This window comes from Ostrea edulis, chromosome 7, assembly GCF_947568905.1.
Source record: "Ostrea edulis chromosome 7, xbOstEdul1.1, whole genome shotgun sequence".
NCBI classification, from domain to species: domain Eukaryota; kingdom Metazoa; phylum Mollusca; class Bivalvia; order Ostreida; family Ostreidae; genus Ostrea; species Ostrea edulis.
Genome location: NC_079170.1, coordinates 27,861,851 through 27,879,239, shown reverse-complemented (window position 1 = coordinate 27,879,239; position 17,389 = coordinate 27,861,851). Strand labels below are relative to the sequence as shown.

At 36.7% G+C, this 17,389-nt stretch overlaps 1 protein-coding gene across 9 annotated transcripts in view; it reads left to right on the top strand.

Annotated features, from left to right (window-relative positions):
- Positions 1-17,389, top strand: part of LOC125655557 (plexin-B-like) — a 75,555-nt gene that overhangs the window by 26,990 nt on the left and 31,176 nt on the right. For 7 of the 9 annotated variants that reach the window (XM_056143880.1, XM_056143878.1, XM_056143879.1 and 4 more), the window contains 10 exons: positions 1,196-2,321; positions 7,585-7,779; positions 8,131-8,262; positions 10,054-10,154; positions 10,949-11,072; positions 11,845-12,016; positions 13,000-13,096; positions 14,399-14,507; positions 14,880-14,912; positions 16,966-17,091. In XM_056143880.1, coding sequence (XP_055999855.1) covers positions 1,236-2,321; positions 7,585-7,779; positions 8,131-8,262; positions 10,054-10,154; positions 10,949-11,072; positions 11,845-12,016; positions 13,000-13,096; positions 14,399-14,507; positions 14,880-14,912; positions 16,966-17,091 — 2,175 coding nt within the window. In that variant the 5' untranslated portion in view covers positions 1,196-1,235. The remainder of the gene's footprint in view (positions 1-1,195; positions 2,322-7,584; positions 7,780-8,130; positions 8,263-10,053; positions 10,155-10,948; positions 11,073-11,844; positions 12,017-12,999; positions 13,097-14,398; positions 14,508-14,879; positions 14,913-16,965; positions 17,092-17,389) is intronic. The other 2 variants (XM_056143884.1, XM_056143883.1) reach the window with 1 other exon arrangement.

Sequence of the window (17,389 nt, the reverse complement as noted above, 5' to 3'; positions counted from 1 at the left end):
AATGCACTGCAAATCTTTTTACCAGTACATTTGATAATTAAATATTTTATAGTTGAATTTAATGCATTTCATCATAATTCGTTGAACCAAAAACATTTAAAATCTCATTGTAACGAGTCAGGGAACAAATGATTTATATCTTGTTGGACTAATAAAAGTCACAAATGCAATTCCTATATTTATGCATTCATTATTGGCAAACTGATTGACCCAAAAATGAGTTAACTCATATTATCAAGGTTTTGCAAAAAGAAAATGATAAAGCCAGAATTCTGAAGATGTCAGTTTGCCCTCACTTGAACTAAATAAATTAAATCTTTCAGACTCCAAAGATCTTCTATTTTCTGAGCCCTTTTATCACATTTTGAACATATCATATTAAAAAAGCCAAGGTTTTACAAAAAGAAAAAAAATAAGATAAGGCCAGAAATAGGCTGTTTGTTTGTCCTTACCTTTACCAACTGAATTAAATCTCCCAGAAAAGATCTTCTCGAGTTCCAGGCCTTTTTATCCTGATCGAGTTGTATTTCTTTTGATAATTTAGATCCCTTTAGGAGTATCACAGTTGAATGAAAACTCAAATTCTCAAGGGATTAATGTTTTGCCCACTAGCTTACCTACTCCTAATTTTATTTCTGTATAAATGCTTGGCAAATATCTAATTGGCTATTTCATCTGCGGTTAAATTATTTCAAATCTTGAAACTACATTGTACATGTATTTACAAACCACATGATCCCAGATCATTTCCCGGATTTTTGTCCTAAAAGTTTAAGTCCACATTCATTCCGTGTCACTCACAATAGGTTTATAAGCAGCATAAACTGCTAGAAGTGATTAGCAGGTATTCAATGCTGACTTTTACTTGTAGATAGGAAGTCGTGATCGACTTGTTCAATGCTGCTGTTGTTGTATGCCTGAGCAGTGTATATGTCTCAACTACAGCATCATTAAAGATGGGTGAACCTCTAAATAAAAGATGTGTTCACTTCTGACAGCCTAATGCTGGTGTTTGGCTGTACTCTGCTTGTTATATGTAAATTTTCAGGAACAACGAGAATTATCTGCTTTGCCTTGACATGTAAAGAAATGTAGGTCTAGAATTTGAGAGATTTTTGCATTAGCTGCAAATTCTTGGGTTGATAAAAGAAGCTGTTTACCCATGTAATGTGTTATTTTGCTTTTATCTCTACAGGTGTGATCAGTTGGAGTGAGGAATGGAGAAGATGTGAAGGATGAGGTGGTGGGTTTGTCTGTGTGCTCTGTGGGGCTGGTCCAGCGCCACTGTTATCGTCCCGCTGGTCACAGATGGCAGGGGGAGCCTCAGTCACATGGTGCAGGACAACCAGACACTGTTCATTGGAGCCACTAACTACATCTACCAGCTTGGTCCAGACCTGGAGAGACAAGCGGTGGTTACCACTGGTCCTCAGAACGATTCACAAAAGTGTGGAGTTCGATTAAGTGGTTGTTCTTTCTTATGGTCACTGTTGTCGACGGATAACCACAACAAGATCCTGCTGCTACAGTCAGACAAGCTTGTGGTTTGCGGAAGTGTTTTCCAAGGGAAATGTGAGATCAGGAATGCTATGAACATCAGTGAAGTTTTGTTTACCGGTGACAAGGCCGTGGCTTCCAATGAAGTGAATGTGAATACAATCGCATTCGTCACACAAGTTATGAACAGCATCACACGCAACATGGAAGCTATGATTTATGTAGCAACAGAGTTCACAAGGTTCGACAGTTCTAAAAGTAACTTCGAATTTAATCTCAGGAGATCACATCCCCTTGTCAGTACTAAACTTTTAGAAGACTTTTCAGTTCGAGGGAGTGTTGAATTTGAAACTGACAATAAGTACATGAAGCCAGGCCTGATATTATATGTGACTGGATTTGCTTCAGGGAATTACAGCTACATACTCTTTAATGAAAAAAATGCAGTTGATCAACCCCACAGGTCTAAAATTGTGCATATGTGTAGAAAGGATGATTCTTTAAAGACTTTCCTGGAAATGCCATTAACGTGCAAAAACAATAACAAGACATTCAATATTCTAAAGACTGGAAAAGTTTTCCAACCGGGGCAGGGTTTGTTGAAGTCACTGCAGGAACAGTTTCCAGGCCTGACCTCGGGTGACGATGTCTTGATGGGTCTCTTTAGTCATAGTGAGGACAACAGCTCTGCTCTCTGTATCTTCAGTATGCCAGAGGTGAGAAAAACCATGCTTTCCAATGTAAAGAAGTGTTTGAATGGATCAACAGAGTTTTCAGCTAACGAAAAGTACAAGGATGGATTGGGATGTACAAAAATCAATGTTGTAAGTAACCAGACTGACCTTTTTAGGTCACTTGAGTAAACTCAGGTGACCTATTGCAATTGGTTTTTGTCCGTCGTCGTGCGTTAACAATTGAACATTTTTAACTTCTTCTTAATAACTACCAGTCCAATTCTTTTCAAATTTGGTATGAAGCATCATTGGGACAAGGGGGACATAAATTGTAAATTTCAGGACTCTGGGGCCCTAGGGGCGGGGCAAAAACTGTCCAAAACTGACCAATTTTCAAAAATCTTCTTCTCAAGAACCACACATACGTAAGAAAAACTAAATGCATAGTGATGTAGAGCAGGAAGGCTTCTACCAAAATTGTAAATTTCATGATCCCTGGAGTAGGGGTTCTGACCCCAGGGCGGAGCCAAATTTGTTATATAGTGTTTATGTGTAAAACACTTAAATTACATCTTCTTTAATGCTATTGATACTAAATTGATAGTAAATAGATATTTAGAAAGAACAGGTAGTCCTTTACCAAAATTGTAAATTTGATTATTCCAGGAGTAGGGGCTTTGGTATCAAGGTGGGGCCAAAATGGTCAGTTATTAAATGTGTGAACAATAGACATTTTTAATTTCTTCTTGATAACTATCATTCCAATTCTTTTCAAATTTGGTATGAAACATATTTAGAACAAGGGGAACATAAATTGTAAATTTCAGGACTCCAGCACCCCTGGGACCATAGGGTGGGGCAAAAACTGTCCAAAATTGACCAATTTTCAAAAATCTTTTTCTCAAGAACCACACACATGTAAGAAAAACTAAATGCATAGTGATGTAGAGCAGGAAGGCCTCTACCAAAATTGTAAATTTCATGATCCCTGGGGTAGGGGTTCTGACCTCAGGGCAGGGCCAAACTTGTTATATAGTGTTTATGTGTAAAACACTTAAATAACATCTTCTTTAGTGCTATTGATACTAAATTGAAAGTAAACAGATATTTAGAAAGAACAGGTAGTCCGTTACCAAAATTGTGATTCAGAATTTGATGATCCCAGGGGTAGGGGTTTTGGTATCAGGGTGGGGCCAAAATGATCAGTTATTGAATGTGTTAACAATAGACATTTTTAACTTCTTCTTGATAACTATCATTCCAATTCTTTTCAAATTTGGTATGAAACATATTTGGAACAAAGGAAACATAAATTGTAAATTTCAGGATTCCTGCACCCATGGGGCCTTAGGGATAGGGCAAAAACTGCCCCAAAATGACAAATTTTTAAAAATCTTCTTCTCAAGAACCACATATATGTAAGAAAAACTAAATGCATAGTGATGTAGAGCAGGAAGGCTTCTACCAAAATTGTAAATTTCATGATCCCCGGGGTAGGGGTTCTGACCCCAGGGCGGAGCCAAACTTGTTATATAGTGTTTATGTATAAAACACTTAAATAACATTTTCTTTAGTGTTTTGGATACTAACTTGAAACTAAATAGATAGAGCAGATAGTCTTTTATCAAAATTATAAATTTGATTTCCCCCAGAGTAAGGGTTTTGACTCCAGGGTGGGGCCAAACTTAGTATATAGTATTTATGTGTAAGTTTGCTGATACTGTATATAATCTAAATGTATTGCATACTTTGGAATAGCAGAAAAGGATTTTACCAAAATTATAAATTTGATTTTCCCCAGAGTAAGGGTTTTGACCCCAGGGTGGGGCCAAACTTAGTATATAATATTTATGTGTAAGTTTGCTGATACTGTATAAAATCTAAATGTATTGCATACTGTGGAATAGCAGAAAAGGATTTACAAAAAATGGTGAATTTCACAACCCAGGATTATGACTTTTGGATGAGTCCAAATTAGTCATATATTTTGATGTTTTAATTTAATACACCTATTATTTAAAGCCTTTCATCAGTGTATGCACATTTAAAGCCTAAATTCATCAGTGTATGCACTTTTGAGGGCAGTGAAGTTTTAAGAACACATCTTGTTTTATACTGTTGCTGGACATTAGAATTTAGCTTAGATATTCAGAACAGGATTTTTTTTTTCTAGATTTCATAGCCCATGGAAGTAGTGATACTTTTTCACTAGTATTCAGGTGACCGATAAGGCCTGTGGGTCTCTTGTTTGTGCTCACCAGGTATTCTCTTTATAAGTTGCATGATATGTGTATGTGTTAATGTATTAAATTACATGTACTAGTAGAGAAGAAGACTAGCAAACCTGTACACATTCTGGACCCATTTATTTTGTTTGACTGTTAAAAATCAACTGTTCATCCTGCTGGTTTTAATTAATTAGTTAATTTAATTAATTGAATAATCGTTTTTGATATGGTATACTCATAAAGCCCCGTCATTTTTAACAATGTTTTTCTAAAAATCAAGCCCCAAAACACCTTCCTTGACAATGGTATAATGATGACAATCGTTAGTAAGAATTGAGAGTCTACATGGTGACTATATTTTATGGCACTAGCCCATGTCGGAGCAATTTTTCTCTAGCCCAATACAAGTACTGTAAATTCCTAGGAATACACGAGGAATTTATGATCGTGTAATTTTGCGAGAGTTGTCACTCGCGAAATAAAATTACAAGTTAATTGACTGAGCTACCCAGATAAGTGATTTCTCACTAGTTAGGCAATATACTTGTAAATATTGTTGATATTTATATTTTCATTCATGTTTCAAAAGGAAGTCAGGCAGTAAAAAGATGTGTTATTCCTTCTTAATGGTAGCAGTGAATATGGTATCTTCTGACACCTTCATTACTTAATTGACCTATTTACATTTACAGTTAATACCTTTGGCTTTCATCCATCTGCTAAGTTTGGACTGTATAGTGAGCATGCATAATATGAGCCAAATCTGGTATTTAGCAACTGTAACTCTTAGAGTTAGGGACCAAAAATGATTTATGGCCCCTGATACAAAATTTATTGCCAACCTTGACCTGTTGTTGGCCCACCAAATTGCAATATTGTTGATGGATCGAGACAAAATTTTGCCTTTCACCATTCCTAAGTATATTTCTGCCAACTGACAGAGGAAGAAGTTTCCCCAAAACAAATTTTTAATTGTTGATGATGGTCAGGTTTGAATTGAACTTTGATCTTTAATACAGCCAGGATAGGGTGTTTCATGATAAGGATAGTTGTTAACATTTAAAAATTTGAACTCTTTAATATTTCATACTAAAAAGGTCCCTTATTTTTCGTATAAGCATGCATGATACACAGAGGAAATTAAGATTAGACTAGTTGATTGTCAGAGATATTTATGGATGTAAAATTTAATCAAAAATAGCATAATTTGTTATTTAGAAAGTTCTTGTTTTGATATCAGTCTGACTTTCAATAAAACGTCCATTCAGATATCTCTGATTGGGATTCATTATTTGAACACCTCACATTTAGTTTTTAGCTCACCTGAACTGAAAGCACAAGTGAGCTTTTCTGATCGCCTGTTGTCCATTGTCTGTCTGTCTGTAAACTTTTTACATTTTCGACTTCTTCTCCAGAACCACTGGGCCAATTATAACCAAACTTGGCCAATAGCATTCTTGGGTGAAGGGCTTTCAAGTTTGTTCAAATGAAGGGTTATGCCCTTTCAAAGGGGAGGTAATCACAAAAATGCAAAAATAGGGTGGGGTCATTTAAAAATCTTCTCAAGAACCACTGGGCCAGAAGAGCTGAAATTTACATGAATGCTTCCCAACATAGTACAGATTCAAGTTTGTTAAAATCATTGTCCCTGGAGGTTTGATGGGGCCACAATAGGGGATCAAAGTTTTACATAAAAATATATAGGAAAAATCTTTAAAGCTGTATGACCCGATGTTCATGTATTATTTTTGTACATAATTACTTTAAAGCAGATTAATTACTTTATAAAGTTATTAACTTTCCCTTAATTACATGCTTGAAAACATCTGCATGTAAAAGAAAACAGTGCGAATATTATTTAGAAAGTAAATATAGTGGCTACATATATAAATCATCCCATAATAGACGTCTATAAATAGACCCACGTGCGTCAGGGGAATCCCAACATGATGTATTAACTCGTACGCAAATGTCTAGTTTTAAGGCTGAAAGAGCGTAAAACAACGAATTACTAAGAGGCATTTGATATTTTTATTTCTATTAAACTTATGGTACGGTACTGTTATAATAAAATACACAACTTTACACAAATAAGACCACCGATGATCTGAAAGTTTGAACTGGTCACGTGACTGTCACTTGAAATGGCAGAGTGATGCGGTTATTTGTAAACATCGATTTAAAATCAAATTATTTGGGTTAAAACAGGTGAAATAATTTATGATAGGTCGTACAGTCTCATAACTACATATGTGCGATGATTTAATAGCGTTTTTATGAGATGGAAAAAAAATATTGTAATTCGGACCATGCATACAGCTTTAAAAATCTTCTCAAAAACTACTGGGCCAGGAAAGTGGAAATTTACATGAAAGCTTTCCGATATTTAGCGCAGATTCAAGTTTGTTAAAATCATGGCCCCCGGTGGTAAAATAGGGGATCAATGTTTTACATACAAAGATATAGGGAAAATCTTTTAAAAAATTTCTTCTTAACAACCACTGAGCCAGAAAAGCTGAGATTTACATGAAAGCTTCCTGACATAGTGCAGATTCAAGTTTGTTAAACTCGTGACCCCTGAGGTTGGGATGGAGCCACAATAGGGGATTAAAGCTTAATTTACATAACTAGTAAATAGAAAAAAAATCTTTAAACATTTTGTCCTGAAGAACCATTGGGCTAAAGAGGTTTACATCTGCACAAAAGCTTCTTGACATAGTGCAGATTGAAGTTTGTAAAAATCATGGTACCTGGGGGTAAGTAGGGGATCAAAATTTTACCTACAATATATTGGGAAAATCATTAAAAATCTTCTGAAAAATCACTGGGCCAGAAAAGTTTATATTTACATGAAAGCTTCATGACATAGTGCAGATTCAATTTTGTAAAAATCATGGCCCCCGGGAGTAGGTTGGGATCACAATAGGGTATTAAAGTATTACATGTGAATATATAGGAAAAATCTTTAAATATGAGCCAAGGTGACTCAGGTGAGCGATCTGGCCCATGGGCCTCTTGTTTAGAGTAATTTATAAATAAAAGAAAACTATTAACTTGTAAGAGTGTCAGATGTTCTTGTCTATACTGGTACATATGCACACACACGCACGTGCGCACGCACACACACACACACACACGTGTATGTGTAACAACGATTATTAGTTTTTATGTGTTTAAATTTACAGGAATTAAGTGACAGTGAGTTGCTGTGCTCTAACACCTTGAATCTGATCATTGCGGGGGGCATCCCTTTGGCCTCTGTCCCCGTCATCCAGTTTCCAGCGACAGATGACCTGCACGACTTTGTATCCTTGGCCGTGACTGTCACTACGGAATTCACAGTGGCATTCATAGGGAGTTCTACAGGACATATCAGGAAGGTAAATTAGAAAGATAGCTAATTATTTAGTGAAAGTCAGGGCAATGCAGTCATTGACAGTTAAATTAGAAAGTTAGCTAATTATTTAGTGAAAGCCCAGGTAACTTAATCATTGATAATTAAATCAGAACGGTAATTGAAAGACTCTAAAAGAGCTAATTCATGTGTGGGTCAAGTTTTTTTTGACATATATTGTGTTGAGCATACAGTGCAGGGTTTACAATTTATATACTGTTGACAATAGTGACATTGATAGGAAAAGATGTCATTTTCATCCAATGTGTCATGGTCTTTCCCTGTAAATTACCTGTAACCTTGGATATTGTACTTGATTCTGGTCTCTGCTTTGTAGGTAACTCTGCAAACAGCCACAGCAGCAGAACTGTATGACTCAGCCATCGCAGTGGACCAGGGTCACGCCATCAGCCAGGATATGTTGTTTGACAGTTCCCAAATGTTCCTGTATGCCATGAGTGACAGAAAGGTAAGGAGCAGACGGCTGCAGCCAACTGACAGACAGGATGTCAGATCTTCTAACAAAATGAGTCTGTAGATTATCAAGGTTTTTTATTTTCCCCAGCAATCTGGTGACTTCAGTAAGAAATGCTCAGCTCTGAATTGATATAGATAAACTTCAAGATAAACAGCCTCCACCCTGGATGGCATAGTAGATCAGCATGTATAAAAGATGGAGGTATTGGATTATTTAGGGCTTCATCAGTGAGAAGCTTCATTAGTGGGTCTTAACACTTGTCTTGATTTAGGTTCTCAGGAGAAATGTGAAGTATTAAATGTTCATTTGGGCTTGATCCAAGTCAGTGTTGGATTTTCTTCATGTAAACAAATAAACAAGTAGGGGCATTAGAATTGTTATGAAAACATCTGTCAGTATGCAGCACTTGGGGAACAGCATCACAAAAAATACCGGACTTTGTAGAGTGTTAGTCTAGGGGATTGAAATGTTTTGTCAGATGGAAAACTGAATTTTTTGTGGTTTGAAAAGCTTCTCTCTGACAGCTAGTCATGGAAACAAAGTAGCTTTAAAACCTTGGAGAAGAAAGTCTGAGAAAATTCATGTTTTGTGCATTTTGAGTATATTGAAGTCGTTTGGTGCAAGCTTTTGCTTTAATGAGATCATCTAAGCACTCAGAAGTTTGCAGTTTGAAAGCAGTTCTATAAACGTGTATGTAGTTGTTATGAAGATTAGGATCAAATGCAGAAGTGGCATCTTCCGAACGTTTTAAATAGGGTGATTCATTTCTGAGGGTCTAAAGCTGTTGCAAAATAGCTGAAAGTCTGAAAAGCTGATGCATATATATGTTTTTTAATGCACTTTTATAATGATTGTCAAAGAAGCAAGTTCAAGTTACAAATGATTTAGGTCTACTGATTTGTCTGTCCATTTGCTATAAACTTTGAACATTTTCTGCTGCTGCTTGAAGGTTCTCTTGTTGTAAGGGTTGGAATCCATACTTCTAATAAATGATGATAACATCTTTTAGTGATTTTTTTTAATGGTTCATACCCAAATTTTGGCACAGGTATTAAGTAGTCCAGGAGAATTTTCACTATTTTCTGAGAAATAAGAATTTAGTCCTATTTCCCATGACCTTGTGATTACCTTGGCGATAGTGATTGTATAAGTAGTACATTTATACGTACATTGATATTTTTTCCAGCCTCCGAGATGTAGATTTGCTGCACTGACTGCAGTAGTACAGTTTTGTTTGTTTGTATATTATTTTACGTCCCATTCACAAATTTTTTCATGTTGAGATGTCATCAGTGATTTAATCTCTGTGTGGTATTCGGAACATAGTAGTAAGAGTTCTTTATTGTGCCAATGCCTGTCATGGCATGGGACCTCTGTTTTTAAGGTCATATCAGAAAGATCGACCCGTGACTTTCACTTCTGATGCTGGATGCTTGGTGAAGGAACAGTCACTACCTATGTTAAATGTTTTAGGTTTGATGCCATGCTGGAATTGAACCCAAGCCTCTCGATTGTGAAGCCCTATTACCACTTTCCAATTTTAAAATATCATTCCTTTTTTATATTGTAGAACTCTTATTATGATAAATTTTGGAAAAACAAAACCATTCCTTACTGGTTCATTATAAAATTTTCTTTTCATCCAATGTATATAATATGTATCACCTATTTCTTCTTAAATCATGTATATATTTATTTTTTCTAAACATTCACACACATCTTTACAGAGATAAGTTCTCTGAACATGCTGAAAAGAAACATGAACGAGTCTGTTATTTTCAGGTTGCTAAGATACCGGTACAGAACTGTCAACAGTACACCACATGTAATACTTGTCTGGGAAGCAAGGACCCATACTGTGGCTGGTGTACTCTGAACCACAGGTAAGCTTACTGAAAGTAGACAGGTACGCATAGTGAAAGTACACAGGTAAGCATAATGAAAGTAGACAGATATGCATAATGACAGTAGACAGGTACACATAATGAAAGTACACAGGTAAGCATAATGAAGGAGAAAGTAGACAGGTATGCAGTAATGAAGGAGGAAGTACAGGGTGCAGGATGTCTCTATGGTAGTGTTTTGATCGAGAACAATTCTTTTAATCGGAGATTCATGGACATACAGTTTTTTGGTCTGCATGTCTATTTGTCTGCAAAAACGTGTTTAAAGCTTTTGAATGGATGTACTCCAACCAGTTAGAGCCTCGGTTAACGTCCCTTATATACGCAGTGCCCCGGTTAACGTCCCTTATATACGCAGTGCCCCGGTTAACGTCCCTTATATACGCAGTGCCTCGGTTAACGTCCCTTATATACGCAGTGCCTCCATTAACGTCCCTTATATATGCAGCGGTTGACGTCCCTTATATAGCACCGCCTCGGTTGATGTCCCTTATATAGCACCGCCTCGGTTGATGTCCCTTATATAGCACTGCCTCGGTTAACGTTCCTTATAAACGCAGCACCTCGGTTGATGTATCTTATATACGCAGTGCCATGGTTGACGTCCCTTATATAGCGCCGCCTTGTTTAACGTTCCTTATATTCGCGCCGCCTCGGTTAACATCCCTTATATAACGGAGCCTCGGTTAACGTCCCTTATATTTGCGGTGCCAAGTCAGAAGTATCTCGCCATGCTATGGCTTGTATAAATTTGTTTTGTTTTTTATTTTCAGGTGTACATTGAAAAGTGAGTGCTCTAATCCAACAGCCAGTCGTTGGCAGAATGTAGACAACAACAACTGTATATCAATCCTCAATGTCTCGCCACCAATGGCCCACGTCTCACAGAACATCACGGTAAGTACAAACTGTTAATGGCCCACGTCTCGCAGAACATCACGGTAAACACAAACTGTTAATGGCCACGTCTCACAAAACATCACAGTAAGTACAAACTGACTGTTAATGGTCCACATCTCACAAAACATCACAGTAAATACAAACTGTTAATGGCCCACGTCTCACAGAACATCATGGTAAGCACAAACTGTTAATGGCCCATATCTCACAAAACATCACAGTAAGCACACACAAACTGTTAATGGCCCATATCTCACAGTGCAGCACAGTAAGTACAAACTGACTGTTAATGGCCCACGTCTCACAAAACATCACAGTAAGCACAAACTGACTGTTAATGGCCCATGTCTCACAAAACATCACAGTAAGCACACACTGACTGTTAATGGCCCATATCTCACAGTGCAGCACAGTAAGTACAAATTGACTGTTAATGGCCCACGTCTCACAAAACATCACAGTAAGCACAAACTGACTGTTAATGGCCCATATCTCACAGAACATCATAGTAAGCACAAACTGTTAATGACTTATATCTCACATAACAGCACAGTAAGCACAAACTGACTGTTAATGGCCCATATCTCACAGAACATCACAGTAAGCACAAACTGTTAATGGCATATATCTCACAGTGCAGCACAGTAAGCACAAACTCGCCGCCAATGTGATCCTCTGCAACCACAAAAAATCTGTAAAAGAATAAGCGATGGTTGTTTGTCCTATCACAAACAAAATATTTCAGTTCTATCCTCTGTTTTCTTTTCAGCTCTATTTAACAGTCCATGGTCTGCCAAGGAATTTCAATACTTCATACAACTGCGTGTTTGACTTCCGTAGCAAAAATCGCAAAACCGTTCCTGCCCAGCTCAGAAGTTACGGGATTGAGTGTAGAAATCCCAGTGTTGACGATCTTTCACTAAACTTCACTAACACGCTGGGTAAATTCTATTTTGTTTATGTTCAATGAATCTATTACAAATGACAAAGGTGTCCTGTTAACATAGTTTGTCTATCATTGTTTGTCCTGAGTCACTGTATATCTTTTCCTTGTCCCAATATCATTTACACCTTATCCATACAATATTCATATGTATATAAAGAGTGTGTTGTGACTTTGCATAGAATGCCTCCACTTGTCTCATTGCCACTTTACACTTCATCCATTGTAATATTGTGAAAAAGACGTACAGAGATCTGGGGCAAAACTAGCTCTCATCATGCTTATTCCTTTATTCTGTGAGGCGTACTGTGTAGTGGTTTTTGTGTGTGGATTGATTGATTAATTATTGTTTAACATCCCTCTCGAGAATATTTCACTCATGGAGACGGTCACCACTGCCGGTGAAGGGCTGCAAAATTTAGGCCTATGCTCGGCGCTTATGAGCAGGGAGGGATCTTTATCGTGCCACACCTGCTGTGACACGGGACCTCGCTTTTTACGGTCTCATCCGAAGGACCGCCCCATTTAGTCGCCTCTTACGACAAGCAAGGGGGTACTGAATACCTATTCTAACCCGAATCCCCACAGGACTTGTGCGTGGATGTAAACTTTTGCAATTTTCTAGCCTCTAGGAATACAAATAATTTTAGCATAATATATTTTGGTGTTCGAAAACACAAAAATGTATACACTGTGTAGTGTTTTAAATTACTTATCTGTGAAACATTTTACTGTCATCAGAAGAGAAAAAAGTAGTTTATTAAACAGAGTTTTCTTTCTTGTAAAAATTGCATATTTAGATTGCATGAAAATTACGTATTCAGATTGCAAACATATTTGAGTGCAAATTTAGCCATTGAAAATTGTGTGGCATGAGACGAAGCTGTTAAGACAAGCCAAAATAACCACTCCATTAAAAAAACAACCAACTGTACAGAATTGTAATGTGTTGGTTTTTAAATGAGTCTTTGTTTTTTGTAGGACATATCAACATTACCCTGGGTATACAGTCAGTGGAGACTGGAAGTGTTATTGTGTCCAAGCCGTATTTACTCTACAAATGCAGCAGCTTCTCTAGGTCAGGCTGGATTATCACAACACGTGTCTATGTCTTCATTTTGTATGTCCCCACCATGAAATCACCAGGGCACAGAGAGTGTAATGGTCAGCCGGGTTTGATCGCCGGTGGTCAGATAGCTCAGTTGGTAGAGCACCTGACTAGAGATTCAGGGGGCCCGGGTTCGAATCCCGGTCTGGTCCGTTGCATTTTCTCCCTTCCTGTTACAAGTGTTATCCTTTTCCATCCTTCTGTCAGTCTGTCCTGTCAATCTATCTTTCCATCCTCCTGTCAGTATGTCCTGTCAATCTATCTTTCCATCCTCCTGTCAGTCTGTCCTGTCAATCTATCTTTCCATCCTTCTGTCAGTCTGTCCTGTCAATCTATCTTTCCATCCTTCTGTCAGTCTGTCCTGTCAATCTATCTTTCCATCCTCCTGTCAGTCTGTCCTGTCAATCTATCTTTACATCCTCCTGTCAGTCTGTCCTGTCAATCTATCTTTCCATCCTCCTGTCAGTCTGTCCTGCCAATCTATCTTTCCATCCTCCTGTCAGTCTGTCCCGTCAATCTATCTTTCCATTATTACGTCAGTTTCTGTTCCTTGTCTCTGCTACAGATGCACATATTCAACTGAAATTTGGTATATAGATCTATCATGAAAATATCCAGGTAAAGATTTTATTTGGTTCTGGTTGAATAATTTTTGACAGAGTTGTGCCCCATGGATGTAAATTTTTGTTTAAACGATTCACAGTTTCCGTTTATTATCACAAGTTATACATTACATTTTTACTTGAAATTTAGAATATAGATACATTTATGTCTAGATGATATGAAGGTCAAGTCCGTGTTTGAATCTAGTTGAGCAATATTTGGAAAAGTTGAGCCACTTGGACTTAAAATATTCAGTGTGTTTTAAACAATTCACAATTTTCACTCATTATCTCAATCATACATGGACATTTTGAATTGAAATTTGAAAGATCGATATATCATGAGAATAGGCAGGAAAAGTACTCAAATGAGTTTGGTCAGATAATTTTTGGCAGTTATAGCCCAACGGGGGCAGGGGCATTTGTGTTACTTTTACACATCTAGATTTTTTTTTCATTTACTTTTTCTGCTCTTGTGCACTTTTAAATCATGTTTATATGTCATACCTTTAGAAAAAACAGAATTATTAAAGAGATCTTAATCTGCACACGAATATGACACACATGTCTTTCATTTAGTTCACAATGTACGTGGCCTAAGTAATATTTAGATGAGAAATTGAGAACATGTTATTCTAAACATTTGAATTTTTCTTCTTGGTGTTTTTAGTTGTTCAGGGTGTGTGGACAACGTGTACTGGTGTGATTGGTGCATCACCAATAACAAGTGTCAGTACAACACGGATGACTGCCCCGGGGACCGTGTCAGCAGTCGAAACGTATGTACAGTACTCAGTGAGATCCTGAATTTTGTTGTTGCATATTTGACCAAGCCTATTACTGTAAACCAACTTTTATTTGCGACGACTTCATTTCACGATTTTCCAGTGATGAACTGCTTTGCGGCGACTATTTTTCGCGTCTGACCTTATTTTAAACATACAAAGATATAAAAGGACTGGTTTGCGACGAGAACTATTCGCGATGATGAGGTTCTCATGAACTTCACGAAAATTTCTCACACATAAATAAAAGTTGCTTTACAGTAATTGTCCACAGATATTTGGATTTTGCTAAGTGCACTAATAAAAACAAAATTTGATTTTATTCACAAGCAATGCTAGATATACAATGTATGAAACCATTTTCAGGGTACTTATGAACAAAATGACACCGAGTATATTGTAAGTTCTGTTTCTCTAGTTCTTAGTTCTGCCTTTGTCAGACTAACGGCCTGCATCTGTTTCTGTCATTAGTCATCATGTATTATTTTCCACATCATGTAACTATCTACATGTATCATGCAAACTTCACCAATAATATGAAACATGTATACCCAAAACTTATGCATATATATATATCTATAAAGTCTCCCAAATATTCATAACATTGAGATGAAGGAGTATGAAAATCTTTTATTTTTCATTGCCTTCTGATTTTGTCTGCATTTCTACATGTTTGGGTTGCCTTCTTTTTTGCCATTTTATGCTGTAACAGAGGACAAAAGTCTCAATAGGAACATTTTCTCTCAGATATTTCATTTCTTTTAAGTTATACTCTAACAGGTAGTAGATATTTATGTAAAACGTTATAAGATTACATTTCATGTATGCTCTTTTCTTTCGTTTTTTAGACAACTAAACTAGAACTGTTTCATATCTTTTTTTATGAGCATTGTCTGTTAACACCATTTCCTTACCAAAGAAAAAAACCTAGGATAAATAAGATGGATTACAAGTTACAAGAATGTTTACAGTTACTGATAACAACAGAATGGATACGTGTTTGAAATTTCTTTTGGATAAAATAGGACTTGCATTCAGTATGTTGCCTCGTGATGTTTGGGAGTTAATTGTCATGAAGTACTCCTGTGTTTCAGCCTGAGATGCTTGTGAATTATTTGTGAAAATTTGAAGGAGTTTCCTTTCTTCTTGTAGACAGTCTACATACATTGTATATATGCCTTGATAGGACTGCTTCAACTTGGATGTAGCTATGACATTGAGTGGTTTATATTTTACAGAATTATTTAGGTTAAGGTGACCTATATTTAAGTTAAAGTGACCTATATTTAGGTTAAGGTGATCTATATCTAGGTTAAGGTGACCTATATTTAGGTTAATGTGACCTAGTTGTAGAGTAGACCTGGTTGTATTGATGATTCAGTTTCTCATTCAGGAACAGATTTTCTCTTTTATTATCCTCCGAAACTCGGAAAGCGTAGTGCTTTTTGTCTGTCTCTTTGGTTAATATTGTCTTTTTGTATCTTTGTTTCTTTGTCTGCAACGTTATAACTCCTCAGCTATACTAGTATCTAATGGAAAGGTCAAGGTCAAAGCTATGATGAATTGAATATTTTATGCAAAGGTAGTTGATCCTGCAGTTGAGAATGGAAATGCAGCTTTGGGAAAAAGAGTGTAATTACGCCTTTACGCCTCTCTGTCAATGAAAACAGTCGTGAATTCTGTGTCGTTAGCACTAGTCATGTACTGTATACAGGATAATTTTCCTCTTATGTTATTTTTCCTCATACACATTGGAAAATGATTTCACATCCAGATTTAAAGTCACCCAGTATTGTTTTCTGATTATTGCTGAGTAATAAATGAATTTGCTTTCGCTCTGTTTTAAATTTGCCCATTTAGAATAAAGGCGAAATGGGCAAAGATATAATGCAAGTAGAACTTTACTCTGTATAAAATATGACTTGTGATTTTTGTGGTGCCCTTTCTGACTTCAAGTTATTATCTCCAAGTGAAGCCTAATCCTCACAAACCTAATGTGATGCAATGAATAATTCTTCGAATTCTTCAAAATCCTGATTCTGTAGAGGTGCTTGCTTGAAATACTGCATAAATGACTCTATGGCGTCTACCTCCACTTATATATGAAATTGCTTGCATTTGTTTATGTTTGGAAGACCATTATTCCAAATTCACCTCAATATGAACATGCACCGTAGACATGATTGGTATGATGATATACAACACTATGACTGATACACAGATTGTTATGTATATATGTGTGTATGATATTCATTGCTATGCTACATGATTGATGATACTTTTTTCTGTATGAAATGCACTATCTTTTTTTTTATGAAGTATGCAAAAGTAGATGCTTCCATTCATGTTTCCATAAAACATGGTTTTTTAACATAAAAATGGTCGTCCCAAAGATTTTGTTGTAAATAATATACTTTTAATATTGTAGCATAATTTGTTGAATATCTTGCAGAGTAATGAAGGCAAAAGAGGGAAGCAGTTTTGCCCCATGGTGGACGTCCGTCAAACTGGTCTCATATTTATACCAAAGGGTCAGAGAAAAACCATTATCATTCAGGGGAGGAATTTTCCAGAGCCAGTACGTTCTGAAATTTATTGGTGCATGTTCATGAATGTGCAGAAGAAATGTCGGGGATATTCCTCATCACTGACCTGGTTCAAAATTACGTCATTCAATCATCACTGACTCGATTCAAAACCACGTCATTCAATCATCACTGACTCGGTTCAAAACCTCGTCATTCAATCATCACTGACTCGGTTCAAAACCACGTCATTCAATCATCACTGACTCGGTTCAAAACCTCGTCATTCAATCATCACTGACTCGGTTCAAAACCACGTCATTCAGTCATCACTGACTCGGTTCAAAACCA